The 21,379-nt window shown below is 41.1% G+C and overlaps 1 protein-coding gene across 2 annotated transcripts; it reads left to right on the forward strand.

Annotated features, from left to right (window-relative positions):
• Positions 1-6,142: 6,142 nt before the first annotated feature.
• Positions 6,143-21,379, forward strand: htr1d (5-hydroxytryptamine (serotonin) receptor 1D, G protein-coupled). 2 transcript variants are annotated; one of them, XM_040200289.2, is made up of 3 exons: positions 6,143-6,501; positions 18,366-18,778; positions 18,889-21,379. In XM_040200289.2, exon 3 carries the CDS (start codon positions 18,994-18,996, stop codon positions 20,152-20,154), a length of 1,161 nt encoding a protein of 386 aa, XP_040056223.1. In that variant the 5' UTR covers positions 6,143-6,501; positions 18,366-18,778; positions 18,889-18,993; the 3' UTR covers positions 20,155-21,379. The 2 variants fall into 2 exon arrangements, with proteins under 2 accessions (XP_040056223.1, XP_077946131.1); XM_078090005.1 differs by lacking the exon at positions 6,143-6,501 and adding an exon at positions 7,403-7,527.

The following is a 21,379-nucleotide window of genomic DNA, read 5'->3' on the forward strand; positions in this document are numbered from 1 at the left end:
TACAAAAATCTAAACGCAAAATGTTTGTTACTCTCGAGGATGGAATGTATGTAAACCTTTTTGTGTTGTTCTTTATTTTTTATATGTTCTTGTTTATTTGTAAAAAACTGTCTATGTATGTGGAGAACAATGTAAACAAGCAGTCAAATTTCATGTATGCACATGCAAAGATGGCCAATAAAGCTCATTCTGAAAGATTTTTTGTCACCAATACGACAACAATTTTTTCTCATTTAAGGCCTTCCAAAGCGTTGGAATTACAATCCTTACCATGTAAAGGTGCATTGTGTTAGATGTGACCAAAATGATTCTTTGAAACATTCAAAATGAACAACAGAATGATATTGGAGAGCTTACTTTGTTGACGTTTCATCGCAGCGATCGCAGCGATGTCGACTCAAATGAGCAACCAGCTTGTTTTACCTCTTGTACCTCAAAAGGGAAAAGTGAGTCACGCTACTTTCTTCCATTTTGGAATCAATCCAATAAAGAAACTATGAAAGCATACACGAACCGTGCCGCCCCGAGTTACTCACACGATAGTAGTTTTATTTGGATTAGCTTTCAAGGTGTCAGCAGTTTGTTAAAAAGATCCTACCTGATTTTAGTTGGTAGTAGTTTGATACAATTGATGAATACACATTTAGTTTGTATGAACCCAATAATAGTGGTGGAATTCTGCCCAGTATTTAGTTTGGAGTAAAGTTGAAATTGACATTCACTTTTTCTAAAGATAAATCTTTGTTTTTTTTGTTACTTGTGTTTAATTATAAAAAATTATTTTAACAACTGCAGCTGAGACACAAAAGACAAAACCTCACACAGTTTTCAGCTGCCTGCAACACATTCCTCCAAGATGATTCTTAACAATAACTCTTGGCCGCGTTAACCTCCAATCCCTTGAATAGTCAGCATTTAAAGGTCGGTGGGCTTGTTGGGATTTGAACTGACAGACCTCGGCTGAGGAGCCAAGTTCCCTGAGCTTTCAGTTGCGGCCGGCGAAAGGATTAATGAGCTGATACTGATTCCGTCATTTCCACAGACCGCACGGAGCAGTAGCTTGTCTGGACTAATTCATAAGGCTGTGAGATCAAGCGGACTCACCCGTGCTGAGTGCACCGGACAGGTATGTCATGTATAAACTACGTTATCCTGGGGCAAGCTGACGGGGAAAGAATCCTTCTGGAATTTAGACCTCGAGATGGCGGTTTCTGTTTCTAGCAAACACACAGGTGTCCATTTGTGTCTTTGACACTCTCCAAAATAATGTTCACAAGATCCTGTGCAGAAGTCGCAGCGGATTTATTTTTTTGCGTGACTCAGAGTTGTTTTAACTAAATCTATTCCAATAAGTTGCTTTCTGTGAAGACCAAAGTATTTAAAAAAAATCATACATGACACCCAAGTTTATCATGGTCAAACTGAAACCTATAATAATAAAATAAAACAGAGGTATATCTTTGTATATATATCTTTATGAGAATGCAGGTCAATTCAATGTGGCGTCTTTAAAAGTAATTTGGGAATTTAGTCTTAAATTAAGCCTTGAAAACATTGGTTATTATTGAAGAATTAGTGTTTATTATTATTATTCACGAATTTGACATTAGTGTCAATAACAAGAAAACATACTTAAGAAGAGTACATACATTTAATCACAGTTAATTTCTTTGCAAAGATATACTGCCGTACAACATTACAGCAATATCAAACCAGCTCTGAAATAGTGAGGAGCCGCTCATGTACGTACTGCATGTCGGTTACACTGCAGTCTGAACATGACTTAAATTACAGCTACAAAGTCCATATTATTTGGAGAACTAAAACATGGTGAAAATATAAAAATATAACTTTTTGTATCTTTAGAAATCTTGAACTTCAGTGTGAATCTTTCAAATCTTTCCTCTGTTTACTGTGATTTTTGCATTCTTATCTCATCGCTTTGGCCTTTGTGACTTGTGCTGCAACATTTTTTCAAGGTGAGCAATCAAGAAATAAAAAAGCTCTGCAGCCAAGTTGGCTTTGAGTCATCTTCAAACAAAAGCGATTCAGTTTTTATTTCTAAAAGAAATTGTTGTTTTGTTGTATTGCGATTGAATGTTCAGGAAACATAAAAACTGCAAAAGAGACCTTTTTCTTTTTTCTTTTATAGTCAAGAAAGAAAAGGCAAAAAACACCACATTGCATCTGTTAACACTTTTTGAAAGCTAAACCTTTCACTTCTTTATCCCTTTCAACCCGGCTTTATCTGAATTGAATGCTGTTGGATTAACGTGGAGCCAGTAGCAGCAGAGGTTCAAACATGCAGAGAGACAGATCAAATGACTTGATCCACCGTCTTTTATCACCGAAAGCCGACAATTATTATTTCAATCACCCTCTCTTGTGTATGAAACGAATAAACCGGTAAACGCTGTGAAGGATCCAATTTCAAGTAGTTGAGGACATTCCTCTCATATCAGATCAGTCTATAAAATCTATTTTCCCCTCGCAGTGAAGCTCCTGACCTGTACGCTCTTCTACATTTTCAATTCATACCAATGCCTGGATGGATTGGTGTCCAGCAAAACACTCCACATACAGCATGTGAGTTCTATTTCCCTGTTAACTTTAATGATAAATGATGATGGATTAGCGTAAGAGGGTCGAGCTTCCATCACACCCGGTGGACATTTGTTAAGGCTTCGTGATGAATGAAAAACAACCCTCCTCCCATCACGCTTTTAACTCACCGCCCCGAGGTCATTCACTCCTACTGAAGACATAAATGTTAACAACATCCACAAAAACACAAACGTACATTGAAGTAAAATTCGGGAAACTATTAATCTACTGAAATGAGTATTATTGTGTATAGAACTGACATATTAGCCTGAAGGTGAAAAACTAAACAAGAAAAGGGTGCAATGTGATTATGAGGCAATTCCTCACCATCAATGTACAGTTACTAAGATGCCCAGTCTGAAACATTAAAGAACGGACCCTATTGAATAGTGCTTGTTTTGGACCATTTACTTAAAATGTCAGTCATCCGTTTTGCTTCTAAAGCCATGCAGCCATACATGGACATTTACACTTGTGACCTCCATGGAGTTTGTTTGTGTTAAAGTACAATACAAAAGTAACATAACTACATGACACAGTAATATGACAAATAAATGACATGCAAAGACTACCGGGTGGGAAATAGGGACCACTCAAGCCAAGATGTAATTCTGTGGTACCGATGGGCTTTAGGAGCCCACAGAACGTAAAAAGGCTGATTTGTGACTTGGCGTGAAGTCCCTTTTTGTCGTGTGTTTAGCGGTGAGCACCTTTTTACAAAAATACATATTTTGTACTGTACAATAGTACGAAGGCTGATTTAACTTAAGGTATATTATTCTATTTTTTATTATTATAACTATTCCTATAGGTATGTTTAGTCATGAATTAAATGGACTTGTAATGAACGTGTAATTACGTCTCATACATAGAATTATATCTCTTTTTGCACAGTGTTTGGTGGGCAGAGAAAAACTTTCAAAACTTTTCTTGCATCTTAGTACCTCAAAGTGTTACAAACGACACAGTTTTCTGCATAATAGGAGTCAGATGAAAACACTGTTGAACTCATGAATAAAACGTTCAACTGAACTATCAAAACATTGAGCCGCTAGAGAGAAAAAAGGACTCCGCACAAACACATTTTGACCCTCCGATGAGATAGAAGTATTTCAAAGAGCTAAACAGCCAAAACAACGGAGCTGAGCTTCACTTCCATGTGAACGCTGCGTCTGCTGAGGGCGTGGATGACGGATTCAACAACAAATCTGTCAATTCTAGGTCCGGCAGTCTTTATTTACATTCAAACAGCCCTTAAAATGTGTTTATGAGTGTGTTTGTTTGCACGCGTGAGCCTAGATGTGTGAAAGTGATGCGTTCCATTTCTTGATGAACGGTTTCTACACTTGAAGAGCCTGTTAATTAGCTTTCAGGGAGCTGCCACTGATTCAATTAATGATGCAATATATAGAAGATAGAAAGAGAAAAAGTAGCTCAATCAAAGCAATTAATGAAGCAACAAGACCACGTGAAATCATTTAAACCAGGAAACTCTTTTTGGATAAATACACTGATAACCATGAGTATGACGGCGTAGTTAATGGACAAATAACCGTTTTAAGGAAGTTGATTGCAGACAGAAATACACATGCTTAAAAGTGTTGTCAATAAAATATTGAAGTGTGCATTTGCTTGAAAAATGAGATAACATCAGCTATTCCTTTGTTAGTCTCACAAAGGGGAAATTCACAGGATCAAGACTAGACAAGACAAGAACAGTAGTGACAAGTAAGTAAATCATATGTGAATAATAGACAAAAATAAAAAAGCAGCGAAAAAAACACAGTAACTAATTATAATAGGAACTAATTAAATATACGTAAATGTACACACAGTGTATTGCACATATGTTTTAGTCTTCTTTGGTGGCTTTTTCAGTGACATAATGTCCTGTGGTTCACTGGGCAGCAGCAGGAAGGAAGGACCTGCGGTTCCTCTCCTTCACACACCGGCGGTGAATCAGCCGCTGGCTGAAGGAGCTGCGCGGAGCATCCAGGGCGTCCACCATCAGGGATTATAGCTTAGTCATCATCCTCCGGTCTCCCACCACCTCCACCGCGTCCAGTGGACACACTAGCATACTGCTGGCCTTCTTCATAAGTTTGTTGAGTCTCTTCCCGTCGGCCGCCGATATGCTATAATATAATATATCTATATAGAATAATCATTTTGCTGGATCAAGGAAGTGTCATTATTGGACGTTAAGCTTGAACCAGTGTCCCTCTCTTTCCAGTGTATAAATATGTACAGTAATTTAAGTGCTCGAGGCAGATGTTCAATGGGTGATCTCCAATCCACAATTTCAGAATTCCAGAAGAGGCCGTCAAAGTCCTGCAAAGGAGACAAAATAGTTTTTTTTCGAGTTGCTAACGCTGCTCTTTATTATCATCATCGCTGAAATCACAGTACAGTCCCTGCAGTGTGTAGTTAAAATAATATTGGCTGAGATGGATTTATTATCAATGGCATCCCAAAGGTTTCTCACTGCAGGTGCCCCCCCCCCCCCCCCCTCAACTTTTGGAAATAAGTGGCAAACTGGCCTTTGCAGCCGGGTTTCAGTACTTTTGTAAAAGGTAAGCTGCACTTCTCCACATCGCTTTGCCAGTATCTGCGGCATCATTTTGGCATGTTACTTTAAAATTTCTAATTCACCACAAATACTATTGTGTAGGGAACTGTTTATCTTACATCCATTTATAATGCAGTCTTCCCCTGAAGAACTTTTTATTTTTTATATAAAAAGGAGCTGTGGAACGATATGGTAGTTTGTTTACGGTGCAATAGAGAGAGACTGCGACTAATTTGTGATCATGCTGCATTGCAACAGTGCGTATGTGTGTTACTGACGCACACACTTCCCCAGTAAAATGATGATGATGAAACCTAATGTATGCAGCTTCAGCATAACAGCAGAAGTCACATCAAGGCTATCGAGGTAAGAGGATGTGGACGGGGATTCAGAGGTCATGAAATTTTAATGAAACAAATGCATACAACAAACTCAACAACGGTGTGTTGGTGCAGTTTCACATATAATAGGAGCAGGAGGGGCGGGTATTGGCACCATCCCATATTGAGCAAAGAATAATTTGGGTTTATACTATCGCTTTGAACACAGGCTTAAAATGATAAACGTCTGTGTTTGTCTCATCGAGATGAATTAAGTCAACACAATTTCCCATTTATTCTTGAAGAAATTGTCTTTCATATTCACAAGTGACAAGCATAGCGATATAAAAATAATAATGTTCCCGTACCACGGGGCTCTGGGTCCCTGCCCCTTCGCCCATGTGCAGGGGCAACATGGGCTGATGTCCACACCCGCCACATTCGCCTCGCAGGCAGCGTGGGTTGGGCGCGCAGAAGAAGCTCCGCGGTGCAGCCGGGCGCATCGAAGCCTCCCCGAAACGCACATTTTAATGCAACTTGTTGACGACACCGTCACCCGACCGCCTCAACACCGGCAAAGCCCCCCATGTCTTCCCCTGCAGAGGGGTGAGGGGTGAGGAGTGAGGGGAGGGGAACGGCGGGGGGGGGGGGGGGGTTGACGGTTTGCTGGATAAAAAGGATGGATGAGCCGCGCTTTTGGGGCATCACACTTTTCACACCTTTCACTCATTTTGAGGCGCTTCCAGTTCCTCGGGACAAACTCGAAATAACTTGTTTTACCGTGTTAATGTGAAAGCAGAACGACGCGCCTGTGAAGCATCTCAGCACCTCCATCAGCAACATCTACTGAAGCTGAAGCCGCCCGCTGCTTCCTTCTGAATGGGCAGTCTGTAACTGGACGTGTTTAAAAGGAGCGCACCGCTTGTTGGGATCCCCGGATCGCTTTTTACTCCCTTTTTCTTAAAAGAAGAGTGCAGGCTACATTCGTCAAATGGAGTAAAAAAAAAGGTAAGTTTTGACGATATTCTTTTTTTTTTACATTTGTCGTGTGTCAAATAGAGACCATCTGTCCGCGTTCGTAGCATTACGCACGGATACGAGAGCGCATTTCAGGTTCAAACAGGCTGGTATGATCAAGCAACTCTGATATTCTGGATAAAAACGCCACACACGAGATAAAGAACTCCCGTAGAAGTCACTAAGGGGTCTTGAAAAAAATGAAGTTCAGAGGATAAAACCTGCATGAAGCCGCCAGAGTAAGAAAGCGGATTTGGAGGGTGAGTAAACAGCTGGAGTTTGCAGGACGAAAATTATGTTTACAAAAAAACCCCTTCAATCATGTTATAGTCATTTTTATATGAAAAAGAGTAGGCTACTGATTTGAGCTCTTCAAGGTCATTAATTGCAGCTTAATTTTGCCCTACAACTTGGTTCATTATCTATTCCTGCACTATCAAGATAAGTGTGTTTTGTTATTGCTGTTTAAACATTCCCCCCTTGCGTTAACAGGGATACAACTTCTATTGTAATAAAGCATATTTAATTTGGTTATCAGGCTCGAATTCCTGTATGATAAGCTGCTGTAGAAGAGAAAGGTCTTTGACTGGCTATGGAGCCAACATTTTATTATGGTGGTTTTCCACCAAACATGTGACACTGAAACGGGCAGGAGACATGGTGGTATTGGTTACAGGAACTTATGCGCCTTATGGGCTTTGTTTTTGGACGACATTCAAAAACATATGCTCTAGCAATCTGGTATGTGAGACGGATAATATTCATGTTCTAGTTGGCTGCATGTGGCGAAGAACCTACATCATATTGTTGTACCCCTCCGTCAGCCCGTTCTCATTGTGAAGAAGGAGTGGAGCGATCTGAATAACATGAGGAGATGCTGCTTTTGCCACTTAATGGCTGCTGGTGAGGAGGAGCGGCCCAACCATCAAGTCCATTTCAAGTCGGAAAAAATGAGCCTGTCGGCTGTGCTCTGGAGCTTTTCGGGAAACCACCTCGGGCTCTCTTTGCAGAGAGCGGGTGAGTTGCATTTTCTTTGCTTTGAGTGGCCGACTGATGCCAGAGATGCTGCGCGAAATGAAAGGGAATCGCCATCACAATGCTGTGATGAAAAGTATCTTTGAGCACACAACGTGCGTCATGCAGTTTCCACTCAGACACTGATGCAGGTTTGCACAAAACGCACACACCCGCGGACACACACACACACACACACACACACACACAGGCCTCTGCACATGCACTTTAACAATCAGGGTGTAGAAATTGTACAATTCATATTCATATGTATAGCCATACCATCTCCCAACTTAATAACCTATGTTCAAGATTGGAAATGTATATATGATACCAACCATTGTGATGCAGTGAATATGTAATATCCTTACACAATGATGGCGGGGTATTCTCCTCTCATCTGGGGCTTGAGAGGGCATATTACATATAGAGGAGTGCTTCAGAGCTTATTAGGCAAAGCATAAAGTTAGGGTTTAATAATTAATGGAGGAAAAAGCAATTTATGCCTCACGGTTTCAAGAGTGTAGCACAATTAATACGAAGGTTAACTCCAAGAAGACGATATATTGGTAAGAATCAAATCCCTGTTCATCTGTTTTCTCACGTTATGCCTGGGGTCATAGTGTTTTAATCTTAGGAACATCTCCCACTATTGAGAAATCACATCTCTGGGGTGCAAATCACCGTGAAAAGCCAAGACAAGAAAAGCAGGGATACACCGACGTATAAGAGGATCAATCGCACTGTAAAATGGATATGAACAGAAACATAGAGACATGCTGACTGCTTTAAGTCACGGATATGCAACCGTTTGCAAGTTGCTCATCCACTGGCACTCTACGGCAGTGAGTGAAGCAAGAGAGCTTCTTAAAAATATTCAAATGCCTCTCATCTGCATGTCAGGTTGATAGCGTTATTGACTTCAACTACATTGTACATTCCCCTAAAAATAGTAGCCTTCTCGTGTTGTGCTTCCACATATTCACACATTGTTCAGATTATGAGAGGAACACGTCTTTAAGATGTCGCCATGCCTGTAGATGGAATAAAACGACGCATTCGTTGGAGATTTAAAATCAAATGTGGTGTCACAATTCAACTTAAGCATTGAACGTTTGCACAGATGGTATTGCAATGCATGATGGGAGTTTAAGATGACTGGAGGTATTTCACTTGTGGGACTGTATTGAAACCAGAACAAGAAACAGATGCATGCAGATGAGTCACAGCTTCATTCCACAATCTGAAATTTGTTACTTTGTCCTGAGACGTCACTTTTTCCAGGAGACGTAACACAGCAAACACACTAAAACACATGAGTTCATTTAACAGTGTCGTCACTCACGCTGTTTGTTCTGCCGACTACTGTTTACAGAACTGTGCAGCATGTCAGTAGCTGTTGAGCAGATGGGGGGGCAGCGACCGTGAAGAAAACTTTAACTTTTAGATGTAAAACACTGCCTGACTACACGTCTTTGCAATCACGTACCATGGAAATGGAGCAGGAGATGCTGTAAGTTCTTTGAGGAAGATGAAATGAACACTGACACTGTACTCATTAACTGCTGACATAAGAGAGAGTTACCCAGCATCAGACAAACTAGATTCCCAAAACCCAGTGAGAAGCCATCCGGAAAAGTGACAAGAGGTATTAGTGCATCGCTATTTCAAACTCCCTTAAGTATTCAAACTAAAACCAATGTGTTAGTGTCCTATAGTGTGAACAACGCACACGCCAAACGGAGCCACTTGGCAAGCTGTAGAAAGTGCTCTCGGATGAAAGTGGAATAAAGTAAACAGGCGAAGGGGTTGAGAAGCAGTGGCAACCAAAGCTGACGACACTGAACAGTACCGAGAGAATAAGTGCAGGGAATTATCAGCACATAACACCAATCATCAGCGGAATCCAGTGAACTGGTCACCATCATTAGTCATCCAACCGTGAGTCATAAAAACAGCAGCACCGAGGACTGATGTGATCCTCAGAGGAACAACGAGGGTGAAGAACACAAAGGAGAACAAAAAAGTTTCTTAATACTGGTCAACATGAGGAGGTGCCGGCCTTTTTAGTCAAGAGAGACCAATCTAAATACATGCATTCATGTGATACTGAGATACTGTATGTGTTCTTTGGTAATTAGAACCTATCAGGATCTCACCATTTTGGGGTGGAAGTCACGCCTCAACGCCGGAGGCGACGGTGGATTAGCAGCTGAAGATCTAAATGGATAGGATTTAAACAGGGATTCCAAATGAGCTCCCCGGTAGTGTAATTGGGTCGAAGTGGGTTACAGCAGACGCAGTAATGACAACTGAAAGCAGCAGAGAGAAGAAGTGTGTTTACAGTTCGATACAAACTAGAAGACCGGCTCATGGTGGAAACCCCAGTCGTTGTGCAGAACCGATCCAATGTAAACTTCTAGCCTCTGTGACTTTAAACTGTGAGTGACAGAGCAATCAACACGATGATCCACCGTCTTAATATCAAAATGTTGTTTGGACTGGAAACACGTGCACAAATGGTACCAAAGAAAAATGGGTTCATCAACATGAAAGACTTCTAGGGGAGTTTTAAGAAAATACAGGATCTACAACTAACAGAGAGAAAACAGAGATAAGGAGACCCGATGATGTTGTAGCACCATGAAAGTAACATGTACACAACAGCTACAGAGAATTGACCAGAAGTCATGGAAGCTTCTGGCATCACGATTGAGGGTCCAGACACAATAAACGAGAGATGCTACAAGTCCAGCTTGTAAAGCCTCAATAACACCAGCCACCAGCTTTAGAGGCACTAACAATTTTATTGTAAAAAAAAAGAATCCCCCCCTCTATATTATCTATACTTTTATAAACCCCCAAAATACAATGTTTAGTGTTGGCTTTAAATGCAAAATTAAAGTATTTTTGTTTGAGTACAATTTTAAAAATATGAAAATACTCTAAATGGAAGTTAGTGTTTTAAAGCTAAAAACAAGATATGGAAGAATACAGACATCCGTGAAACGAGTCTCTACATTTTGCACTTTAAAGAAAATCCTCTTGTCACACTTTATGTGCTGTTCCTTCTCTTTACACTGAAATAAACACAACCCATTAGATTTGTGACTCTCAATGGTCATTTACCGGCAGGATTATTCGCAGAAAAAAGCACTTCTCCTCGTCGTTGTTTTCTACACCATTCCAGCCTCAGCGCTGAAATAACAATTGACATTGCATTGTGTCAGGAATACGTTAACCATGCTTTGCTTTATTCTGAGGGATTTTAAGCTCTGCGAAGGACCTTTTTCATTTTGTCTTATTTGATCTAATTTGTTGTAGCATTCCTCAATTAATGTCCTTCTCCCCCCCTTTTTTCCCCATTTTCTTCCAGTCTTGTGTTTGTTTCGTCCCCCTATCCCTTCATCTCTGAATCCATTTTTTTCAGTCAGGCTACGCAAATGATTAGTGCTGAATCCTAAAATCTCCAGATGAAAGTCGTAATTATAGATCATGACAATTTTCCAATTATCATGAAAATCTACCCCTCGCCCTCACAGCGGCAGCAGCAGCTGCACCACTTAGTGGTTAATGTTTCAAGATTGACTACTGGTTGAAAGATGCCTGTTTCCATTACTGAGCGTAGAACCAGTTATAGGAGGTAGAGCTTGTGGTGTGTTCAAGAGAGAAGAGAAAGGAAAGGATGAGTGGAAAATACAAAAATATTCATCTCCTGTGCTGCAGCACTCACCTATAGCCTATTTGTATTTTTGAACCACAGAACAATATGAAGCAGTTTGTAGATTCACATCTTGCAAAAGTGTGGTGTACTTGAAAAACGTGTGTATAGTATTATTACAAACATTCCTGTACTAACCATTTTGTGGATGCCACATTCACTCACTTCCTCGTTGGAGCGTTGAGTATCATCCACTGAAGCACAAAGTGCATCGTTCTCCTCCTGAAGGCTGTAATATCATCCGCCTGATATCTCTGTGACTGTGACTGCCTCTCTTATTAGTCATAGATTAATCACGTTAAATCATTGTTTTTTCATTGGTGTCACAGTGCACAAGCTCTGCTCTGCCAAAGTCAAGGACAGCTGCAGTGTCGACTTATTCACAAGTCAGTGTACTTGCTTTGCAATATGAAATTCTTCTATTAATCTGTGTTGACATTTTTATGAAAGCAAATTGCCCCCACATGAAGCTAAACAGGACCGTATGTGTCAGTTTTAAGGGTCACTAATGATGAAGCCATTAGCACACACATTTTGGTCCTGAGTGAACCAGTTACTGCATGAAAGAAAATGTTGGTAGTTGTGAATTTGGTACAATAATTGATCTTTAGAAACAGAACAGAAATTAAGCTGTAATCGAGATGCAATGCAAGCTGTTGTTTGAACGTCTGCTGCTGTATTTTAAGAGGTTGAAATGTTGCATTTGATATGCAGCATTGAGCTCAGCCAATGTGAGTTTTTAATAGCAGCATGCATTTTCAAATGTGGACCCTGCATGCCGGGTCTTTTGTTAAACACACAAGTTTCAAAGTCCAAATTGTAAGAACAGCAATATATTTCCTTTTTTAATAAGATCAATTAAACTATTATTTATTTTCTCAGAAGAGGACTGCAGTTTTGAAGTGATTGCAACAAATTTTCACAGCAAAAAGAAGCTTATTTGTATGGCAAAATTCAAGGACCCTAAAAATCACAGTGAAGAAAAACAATGCAGTTTCAGTGTGGTTACAGCTCTTAGATGGTGTTTCATTTACAGCCAACTATACTTTAGAAATCAATAATGAATATTTGATCGTAATCATTATGACAGCATTGAATTTGTGCTGAGTGCTTCTTAATTGCATATATATTTTAAAGTATCTTATTACCTCTAGTGTCTACATGCTGGCTTACTGTTGATAATGATAATCCTTTAATGATACTCCAATTTTATTGATTGCCTGGAGTTAAAACAATCATGTTTACAGTGCACAACAAAAAGAAGTGCGTGTCTTTGGCACAAATCACACAACAGTGGGTTGATGAGTTTGTGCACAAGCAGCAGAAGATCAAATCAACCCACATGTGAACGTCTCTGCTGAGATCATTCCAAACTGGATCATCTGCTGCTTTTGCCACAGAACAATCTCTCGTTTCCCTCACAACCGGCACAGCGCTGCGGGGCTCAGTTCTGTGTCCAATTTCAGTGTACAATGCTGACCCCAAAACCGTGTGACTCACAAAACTTTCTCTCTCCGCCATGTTAGTGACACACGTGTATAAGCCCTCCTAAGGATCAGTGCTGTATTTCCAAAAAAAACTGTCTTCATGATCAAACAGTACATTAACAATTGATCATATGGTCCTTATTCACACTGATCTACCACATACCTGTGTTGGCTTGTATATTTAACTTATTATTTTTAGTTATCCTGCCATCTTTATTCCTCATCTTTGTATCATGACTTGACTATGTGATTCTGAGAAATCGAAATATCTTTATGGCTTTAATGTTGTTCTCCTCCATGCTTTAGTCTGAATCTGCTGCTGCCTCCTGCACGGATCATTGTTCCTCAATCTCTGTTGTACTGCAACCACTTCTCTTTCATCGCTCATACACACACTCAAACATATAAGGTAAACATAAACGTGAGCTTCACTTAGCCTTGTAAAATATAGTTATTTTGACGTGGTTATGCAAAGAATGTTCCCCTCATTAGAGACATTACATGGCATTAATGTATCTAATATAGATAGCTACCATTTATTGTCATTTAAAACATGAGCTTACAAGAAAAGTATGTGTCTTCATTTGAAAGATCAGCAGCGATCCCCTTAATATATCTCCACAAATCTGATGGCTAGATCAACTTTGGACCAACGTGTTCAAAGTTGCGACTAACAAATACATAAACGCACAAATGCCGTACATGACCGTGGTTACAGGGTTAGGTGGATAAATGTAAGCACAAGAATTAGAATGGCCTGCTAAGAAAGGACTTGGATGCGGTTCAGCGCCTGTGACTCAGCTGGAAAAAGAGAGTTTCCAGGCGTTAGTCTTATTCGGGGGGTTTGGTTTGTGGGGGGTAAATTTGATTTCTTTATGCTGACAACAGTGCGTTGGAATTGAAACACTTTATGTGGGAAATCACAAGAATGTTTTTATCAACAGAAATTTGTACATTTTGCAAAAAATGTTAAACAATTGCAAACTCTCTTTAATGATTTTTTATTATGCGTCAACTGCTGCGATGCTGCACAAGATCACATGTCAGGCAGGACTACCTAAAATATATCTTTTGTTTTGTTAAAACATACTTAGCTCTAGCAATGTTCTCATCAGAAGCTCTTTAATCATCTCTGCAGATTTAAACCAGATCCTCATTTGTCATAACACATACTCACGCGCACACACACACACACACAAACACACACACAAACACACACGCACACAACCGGCTGTGAAAGAAAAGGTCGGCACCAGAATTCTTAGACCCGGTCTCAAAGAAGTGCCACTCAGGTGTTCTGGATTTGCACTAGACTGTATTACTGCGGAGTGATGTATCAAAAAGAGACCTGTAATAGGTGCTTTGGAAACAGTCTAACCAAACCTGTTAATAAACGGGGGCTTTCAGTAACAGATCAAAATCACGATTTCTAAACTATGAGGCTAAATTGTTCCGTTTCAATCATCTGTTCCTGTTTTCACCGGTTTAGAGAAGATCTTAGATTATCCCGCTCAGCCTTTTTAATGAGTCCTGAGTTTTTTTACCCAGATGTGTCGCCGGGTAACTTGAGATACTTCACACACTCTCTGCCAATTAATTTCCAAGTGCGGGAGTGAGTGCCCATATATCATCATTAGCATTTTAATCTCCTTTATTGTCCTCCAGAGCCAGTGTCCTGTGAAGATTAAATATATCAGTTCATTATTATGTATATTTCTTATTTGTTATGCTTATGTGTGTGTTTGCGTGTGAAAGGGGATCGCTGGAGGGTGCTGCATGTGCGATTGCACATGTGCGGCCCCCGCATCTTCAACAAAACACCACCCCTCCAAGCTCCCAGCTAGCTGCAAACAATGGAGATAAGATGAACTCTCGAGCCATCGAGAAATAATGTGATTACATTTGCTGCTTCCTGAATTGCAGCGCGACATGCCGGTATGATGCAATCCATTCATGCTAGCCTGTCATGAAATGTGTGTGTGTGTTATCCGGCATAGCATACTGGAATAGCTGCTTTTTTATTTTATTTGATCATGATTTGGTTATATTCACTTTGACCTTTAAGTTGTGAATTGATAGATATCACTTCCGAAGTCAAGTTAATGACTTCACTATTCCTACTAATCAATATTTTTTATAATTTTATTTCCCCACAGACGGTGCAGTTCAGCTTTATAATTGAGTATCTCCATTGTTCAGAGCAAGCTGAATTGTAAAAATGCATTCATTATGCTAATTTAAACAAGAAGGATGTTTTCAATCTACTCACAGTTTAAAGTAGATTGAAAACACTAAACTATCTACAGACTGTGACTGCACACAGTGTGTGGGTGTGTGTTAAATTAGCATGTGTATTAATTAACTACTTTGAAATGTCTCTGTCGCTCAAGACACAAAAGAAAAGGATGGAAAAGAAAAATGTTTCCAAAAAAAACTGCTTTGGGTACAAAGGATGAAGGACATCATCCTCAAAATTGTTCACAACTTGAATCGTTGCAGAGCTCCAATAGTTTATTCCCATGACTCCTTCCATTTAAGCATTCCTCCATTTTCTCCATCATCAATCCCAAACCACCTACAGGATCTATGTAAACTCTCCCCTCACCACCCACACACACACACAGAGCAAATCCATGCTCACCGACCGTTCAGTGCACGCTTGAGTAAACAGCAGACACGAGCTGACATGGGAGGTAACGACGCCTCTACCTCCTCTGAGCTAAATCAATTAGTCTTCCTCCAGTGGGGCCATGCGGTGTTCGCAGGGCCGCGCGGTTCGGAGGGTAACACACTTCCTCCCAGGACAACAGCCTGCAGGCTGCTGCACACGCTTGAGCATCAGCTTGGATTTGACCCCAGCCTTACAGGAATGAACTGGATTTGTGGTGGATGTGTAGTGACGGGGACAAACTGGGCCGCGTGGTTGTACACGACTCCACATCCGGGACTTTGTCAGCTTGATTCTTATGTGATTAAAATTCATTATACACACAAACTAATTGTCTATTTGATGATGTTGAATCTCTGATGTATCCCTGTATTGTGACAGTCAGCCCAGTTTAGGTAAGGTTTGTTCTTCATAGAAATCTTTTTTCTCTCATACATCCATCATGAACCTCATTACCTAATTGCAAACCAGCCCGCTGAGAGATAAGCCTCGTCCTTGATGTGTTTGATGTGTAAACAGATAAGCTATTCAGTCATCTATCAAAAAGGGGAACTGTTGAGACAACTTAATGAAGAAGTCGATCCTGTCCACAACAATCCTCTGACTTAGCTCACTGTTTGGGGAGTGAACAGTATTATTGCCAAACTACCTGTGCACTCATCAATCTCCTCTCCACTGATGCAGTGAAGCGAGCCTGTGAGCCGCTCATGCTCCGATGCATCTCCACTTGATGTGAGGTGAAGTCAATGTGGTAGTGCCTTAAGCCTTTAGCAGGAGGTTACTCCACTGGTTTCTAAAAGAATTCGGATCGTAAACAACAACAAAAAAAAGAAAAAAACGTAAATGTCCTAACTTTACGACTTAAAACCTTTCACGCTGGGTTTGCGGAGGCTTGGTTGTGCGATTCAGCACGTGAGAACAGTTGTACGGTGTCTTTCTGGGTTCTGGAGGAAGCTTTCTAATAAGCGAGGAAATGACTTAGAGGCTGCCATTCCGATGACACCGGGGTGATCGCTCTTTTGGCATCAATACTGGAAGGTTGGGGAAATGTAGCCTATGCTGGTTTGCTGTTGAATATTCCTTTTTTAACGCTTTTCCCTCAAGCTCCGCCGTCTTTATTCGAGTGCAACACTATACTGCTCGGGTGCTATGCTTTAACTTCCGTGTTAAAGAAAGAACAGCACGAAAAAATCATGTCTTGTATTTAAGGCTAACATCAAACATACACTTTTACTATGTAATTTGGGTTAATGTGATTCGTTTACAATCCTTGACATCTGGGGACAAGAAAAACCACTACAATTTACGTTTATGGCCTTTGTGCTATTAAGGTTATCTTGTGTGTGCCCATTACACTGGCATTTTGATGGTGGACTGAGATATGTGAAAGTAATTTGGGTTTCGAATCATAATGGGCTATACAGGAAACGGCTTTGATAGCGTCTCTTTAAACGTACGGAGTTTATAGGAAGTTGGTCCTCGATAAAGATCTCCTTTGTGTTTTAGGTTGTGGTGCATGAGGAGAACAAGGCATTTCAGTTATTGGACACGTTCACAGATTAGCAGCTCACTCGTTATTGATGGTGACCATGTGTTTGTCTTTGGTCCCATCAGCACCCTATACGCCCTTTTCTCTGCTGGAAAACAGAATGTAAGGGTCTCATCCATTTCTGCACTAAAAAACACACATTACATTTGTATCAGTCAAGGGAAAGTATTTTGTATAAATGTGTGACAAAAATGGAATTCTCAGGAATTCATCAGTCATGCAAATCTTTTTTCCCATTTTAATGACCTTTATGGATCATCAAACAAACGTGGCACATGATAATTACCGAGGCACGCTAATCCCCTTTTAGAGCCTTGCTGCCAATCAACACTTGCTAATGGAGAGGACTTGCAGAGTTGAATCAGGAACAAACATATACTAGAGAAATCAGTTTGAAACTCCCCTAATGTGGCGGCAAAAGGTTGTGTGGACCGTAAAAAAACGAACACCATTGCTTGTTCATGATTTGCCACAAAACGGTTGTGTTGTTTCAAATTGTAGATATTTATTCTCATATCTGTTTTAATTGTACCAAAATCCACCTGTTCAAAAAACCTCAGCCACTTTGGCTTTGAAAGATTTTACAGAGCACATGAGTTTATCACCTACAGTAAAGACTCAAAGTCACAAAGTTTTATATTTTGGGTTGAGAACGAATAATGTTTTATAAATAAATAAAGCGCATATCTTAATATATATGTGAATATCTTCTATTTCCTCGGAAATTTAAGTGGTGCGTATCCAAGCCGCCGCTCTTAAATAATACATTGAAGAAAGGTATAAAGGGGGAACTAGAGGGAGCAATTGCGTTCTGTAGTTATTAATACCTTTTTTCCACATTTCAGTTTTTACTGTATTTCTTTTATTGTACTTCAAAGTCAGTCCGCTTCCCATCCTGTGATATGTTCTGTTACCTGGAGGCAGGATATTCAGTGTCTCTTTGTGTTTCTGGGCACTAACAGCAAATGTGAAGCAATTTTTATTATATATAGTCAATCCAAAGGAAATTGGCTGTCAACTATTACATAGGAAAAGCAGCTGCTATGGCATTTATCATTTGAAATATTTTTATTATTATTATTAATAATTTCTTTTAGGTATGTATGTGGATACCTTTGTAAAGCGCTGCTATGATTAGTCTAGCGTTAATAGCAAAGCAAACCGGTTATGACTTGACTGTTTGGCTTATATCAACCCAATAGCTGGAGATGTGGGTGTTAGTTCACGGCATCAAGTCATAATGCACCATTTTCAGGTCGAGGTTTACACAATGTTCATCTGCATTTATCGCCCCCTGTGTGAGTGGACTTGGTAATGTGGGGGGTTTCTGCATGCACGTGAATGAGAGAGGGGATGATGCTAAAGTTGAATGTGGCTAACCTTTGTATTTCTCTCTTTCTCGTTTGTCCCCTCTAGGTAGAACAATCTGCAGACGATGCTCCATGACCTAAGCTATGTAGTATGGATACTACTAGGGATAATTTTGACACCAGGAACCTGAAAAAGCTTTCGGGATGCTGCATCTCAGCAAACCTTTGTACAGCTGAAAAAAGCTCTATGGATATGAAAGAATTATCCACAGGATGACTAGATTTTTTTTGGTAGACTACATCATGTAATTGTGATTCTTCCAATTTCGTTAAAAGACACAAATAGCAGCCGAGTAGCAGCGAATTTGATTGACGGTTTGGTCAGATGATGCTGTTTCCAGCTGGCTGCTGGTTGGAAATGAGATAAGAGCATGTGAAGACAGAAAAGGAGTGCCTGTCTAAATACCAATTGGGATTTGTCTCTCCAACAGCTACACCAGTGAGGCAAATCAATATCAAGTAGGCTGAATGGACGTATTGACCGGCTTCACTTAGGAGCATTAGCTGTGGATGGAGTTAGATGTTTGCTAAAGGTATGAATATCAAACAAGGTCCTGCATTCCCTACAGCCAAAACCACCGGTGCCATGGCACCAAAGAGCCGTCTCCGTGCCGTGCTGAGGAGGTGAGGCTGGCTGAAACCTTGGAGAAAGGGTTCAAAGGAGCGGAGGGGGCATGGAGCTGGACAATAGCTCCCTGGACTACTTCACCAGCAACTACACAGAGACTCCCGACACCGTCACGCCACCACCCTGGAGCGAGGCCACGTTACTCGGCCTCCGGATCTGCCTGTCTGCGCTGCTGGCTCTCGTCACCCTTGCCACCGTGCTCTCGAACGCCTTCGTCATCGCCACCATCTTCCTCACCAGGAAGCTCCACACACCGGCCAACTTCCTGATCGGCTCCCTGGCCGTCACCGACCTGCTGGTGTCTATTTTAGTCATGCCGATCAGCATCGTCTACACGGTCAGCAAGACGTGGTCGCTGGGGCAGATTGTCTGTGACATCTGGCTGTCGTCGGACATCACCTTCTGCACGGCCTCCATCCTGCACCTGTGTGTGATCGCACTGGACCGCTACTGGGCCATCACGGACGCGCTGGAGTACTCAAAGCGCCGCACCATGCGCCGGGCGGCGGTCATGGTCGGGGTGGTGTGGGTTATCTCCATATCGATCTCCATGCCTCCGCTTTTCTGGCGACAGGCCAAGGCCCACGAGGAGCTGACGGAGTGCATGGTGAACACGGACCAGATCTCTTACACCCTGTACTCCACCTTCGGCGCCTTCTACGTCCCCACGGTGCTCCTCGTCATCCTCTACGGACGGATCTACGTCGCCGCACGCTCCCGCATCTTCAAGACGCCGTCGTCCTCGGGAAAGCGCTTCACCACAGCACAGCTCATTGAGACCTCGGCGGGCTCCTCTCTCTGCTCCCTGAATTCTGCCTCCAACCAGGAAGCCCACCCGCACTCTCTCAACGCGGGAGGCGGTGGAGGCGGAGGAGGGGGAGGATCTCCCCTGTTCATGAATAGTGTGAAAGTGAAGCTGGCAGACAGCGTGTTGGAGAGGAAACGTCTGTGTGCGGCTCGGGAGAGGAAAGCCACCAAGACGCTGGGCATCATCCTCGGCGCCTTCATCGTCTGTTGGCTCCCGTTCTTTGTGGGCACGCTGGTCATGGCCATATGTAAGGGGTGCTGGTTCGATCCGGTGCTTTTTGATATATTTACCTGGCTGGGATACCTGAACTCCCTCATCAATCCGGTTATCTACACGGCATTCAACGATGAGTTCAAACAGGCTTTTCAAAAACTCATGAAATTCAGACGGTTCACCTGAAAGAAAGACGGATTAAAAATAAACTCTCGGTGAAAAAGAGCCAACTAGATGCAAACTAGAAAATTATGATAATGGCAGTAGTGACACTTAAATATCCCACCTTGTGAACACATGCCAATTGTGCTAATTGCTAATTGTGTGTTTTGGATTTTATATCAAACAACTTTGTGCCATAGCTCTTTAGAAAGCATCCTCCGTTTAGACTGATGCATGCAAAAAAAATTTAAAATCTTAAGACCGTCTATTTCATGTTATCGGGACACAAAAGCAGGCGCAGTAGTATGGAAACAGCTAACAAAGAGATTTTGGATGTAGTGTTGCGCAATTGAAAAGCCATGAAATATATATTGTCTTACTCTTTGCTTCATTCTGTATGCTGCTACTTCCATATAATGTTTCTGGGGTACAGTAAAGTACTTAGACAGCAAAACTTTGGAAATTCATTGTATATATCGCAGTATAGGCTTTTTTAAAGTTTGATGCTATGTGTATGTACGTGTGTGTGTGTGTGTGTTACTGTAATATATGCGTGGTTGAGGAAGGGAGGATTGTTAAGTGTTTGAGCTCTATACCTGCTACTCTCCAGCGAGGTTCGTCTTGTCCTCACAGAGACAGAAATGGAAACAGCATTTTCACTCTGCCTCTGAATTTTAAGTAACAGCCAACACCATAGCAACAGCAACAAATAAACCCTTTCAAAAATGGTATGAAATGATATGCTTGTGAGGGACAAGGTAGAATCCCGGGAAGCGAGGAAAATCTGAGATAAATTTTGATTTAATGTGTTTGTTTTGTTATGCAGATACTTGTTCTTTCGTGATGTGGCCGAGGTCATTGGAAAGGAAAGCTGATTCACTGGTTAAACACGACCCCGACAAAGAACAACGGGGATAATGTTAGTGTTTTTAATAGTGTCGTTTTACAAATTTTATTCACTAGATATATGAATATGCAGCAGAATCCCTCTCAGTATTTTTTAACATCAGATACAACCTTTGATGCAAAATTTACTTTTCCTCAACACTGAGGGATGCAAAGTTGAAAAGATTTTAAATGTTTGAGACAAGATGAGAAAAAACATGATGGGTTATTTGCTGCATGTTTCCTTGTGTATGTTATCATAACAGGAATGATGTGACTGTTATGTTTGGCAAAAAAAAGAACAATGTCATCACATTAAATAATACAAACAATACTTTGAAACAATAAAGAAGTGCTGAATGGA

This window comes from Gasterosteus aculeatus, chromosome 15 (genome assembly GCF_964276395.1).
Source record: "Gasterosteus aculeatus chromosome 15, fGasAcu3.hap1.1, whole genome shotgun sequence".
Lineage (NCBI taxonomy): Eukaryota > Metazoa > Chordata > Actinopteri > Perciformes > Gasterosteidae > Gasterosteus > Gasterosteus aculeatus.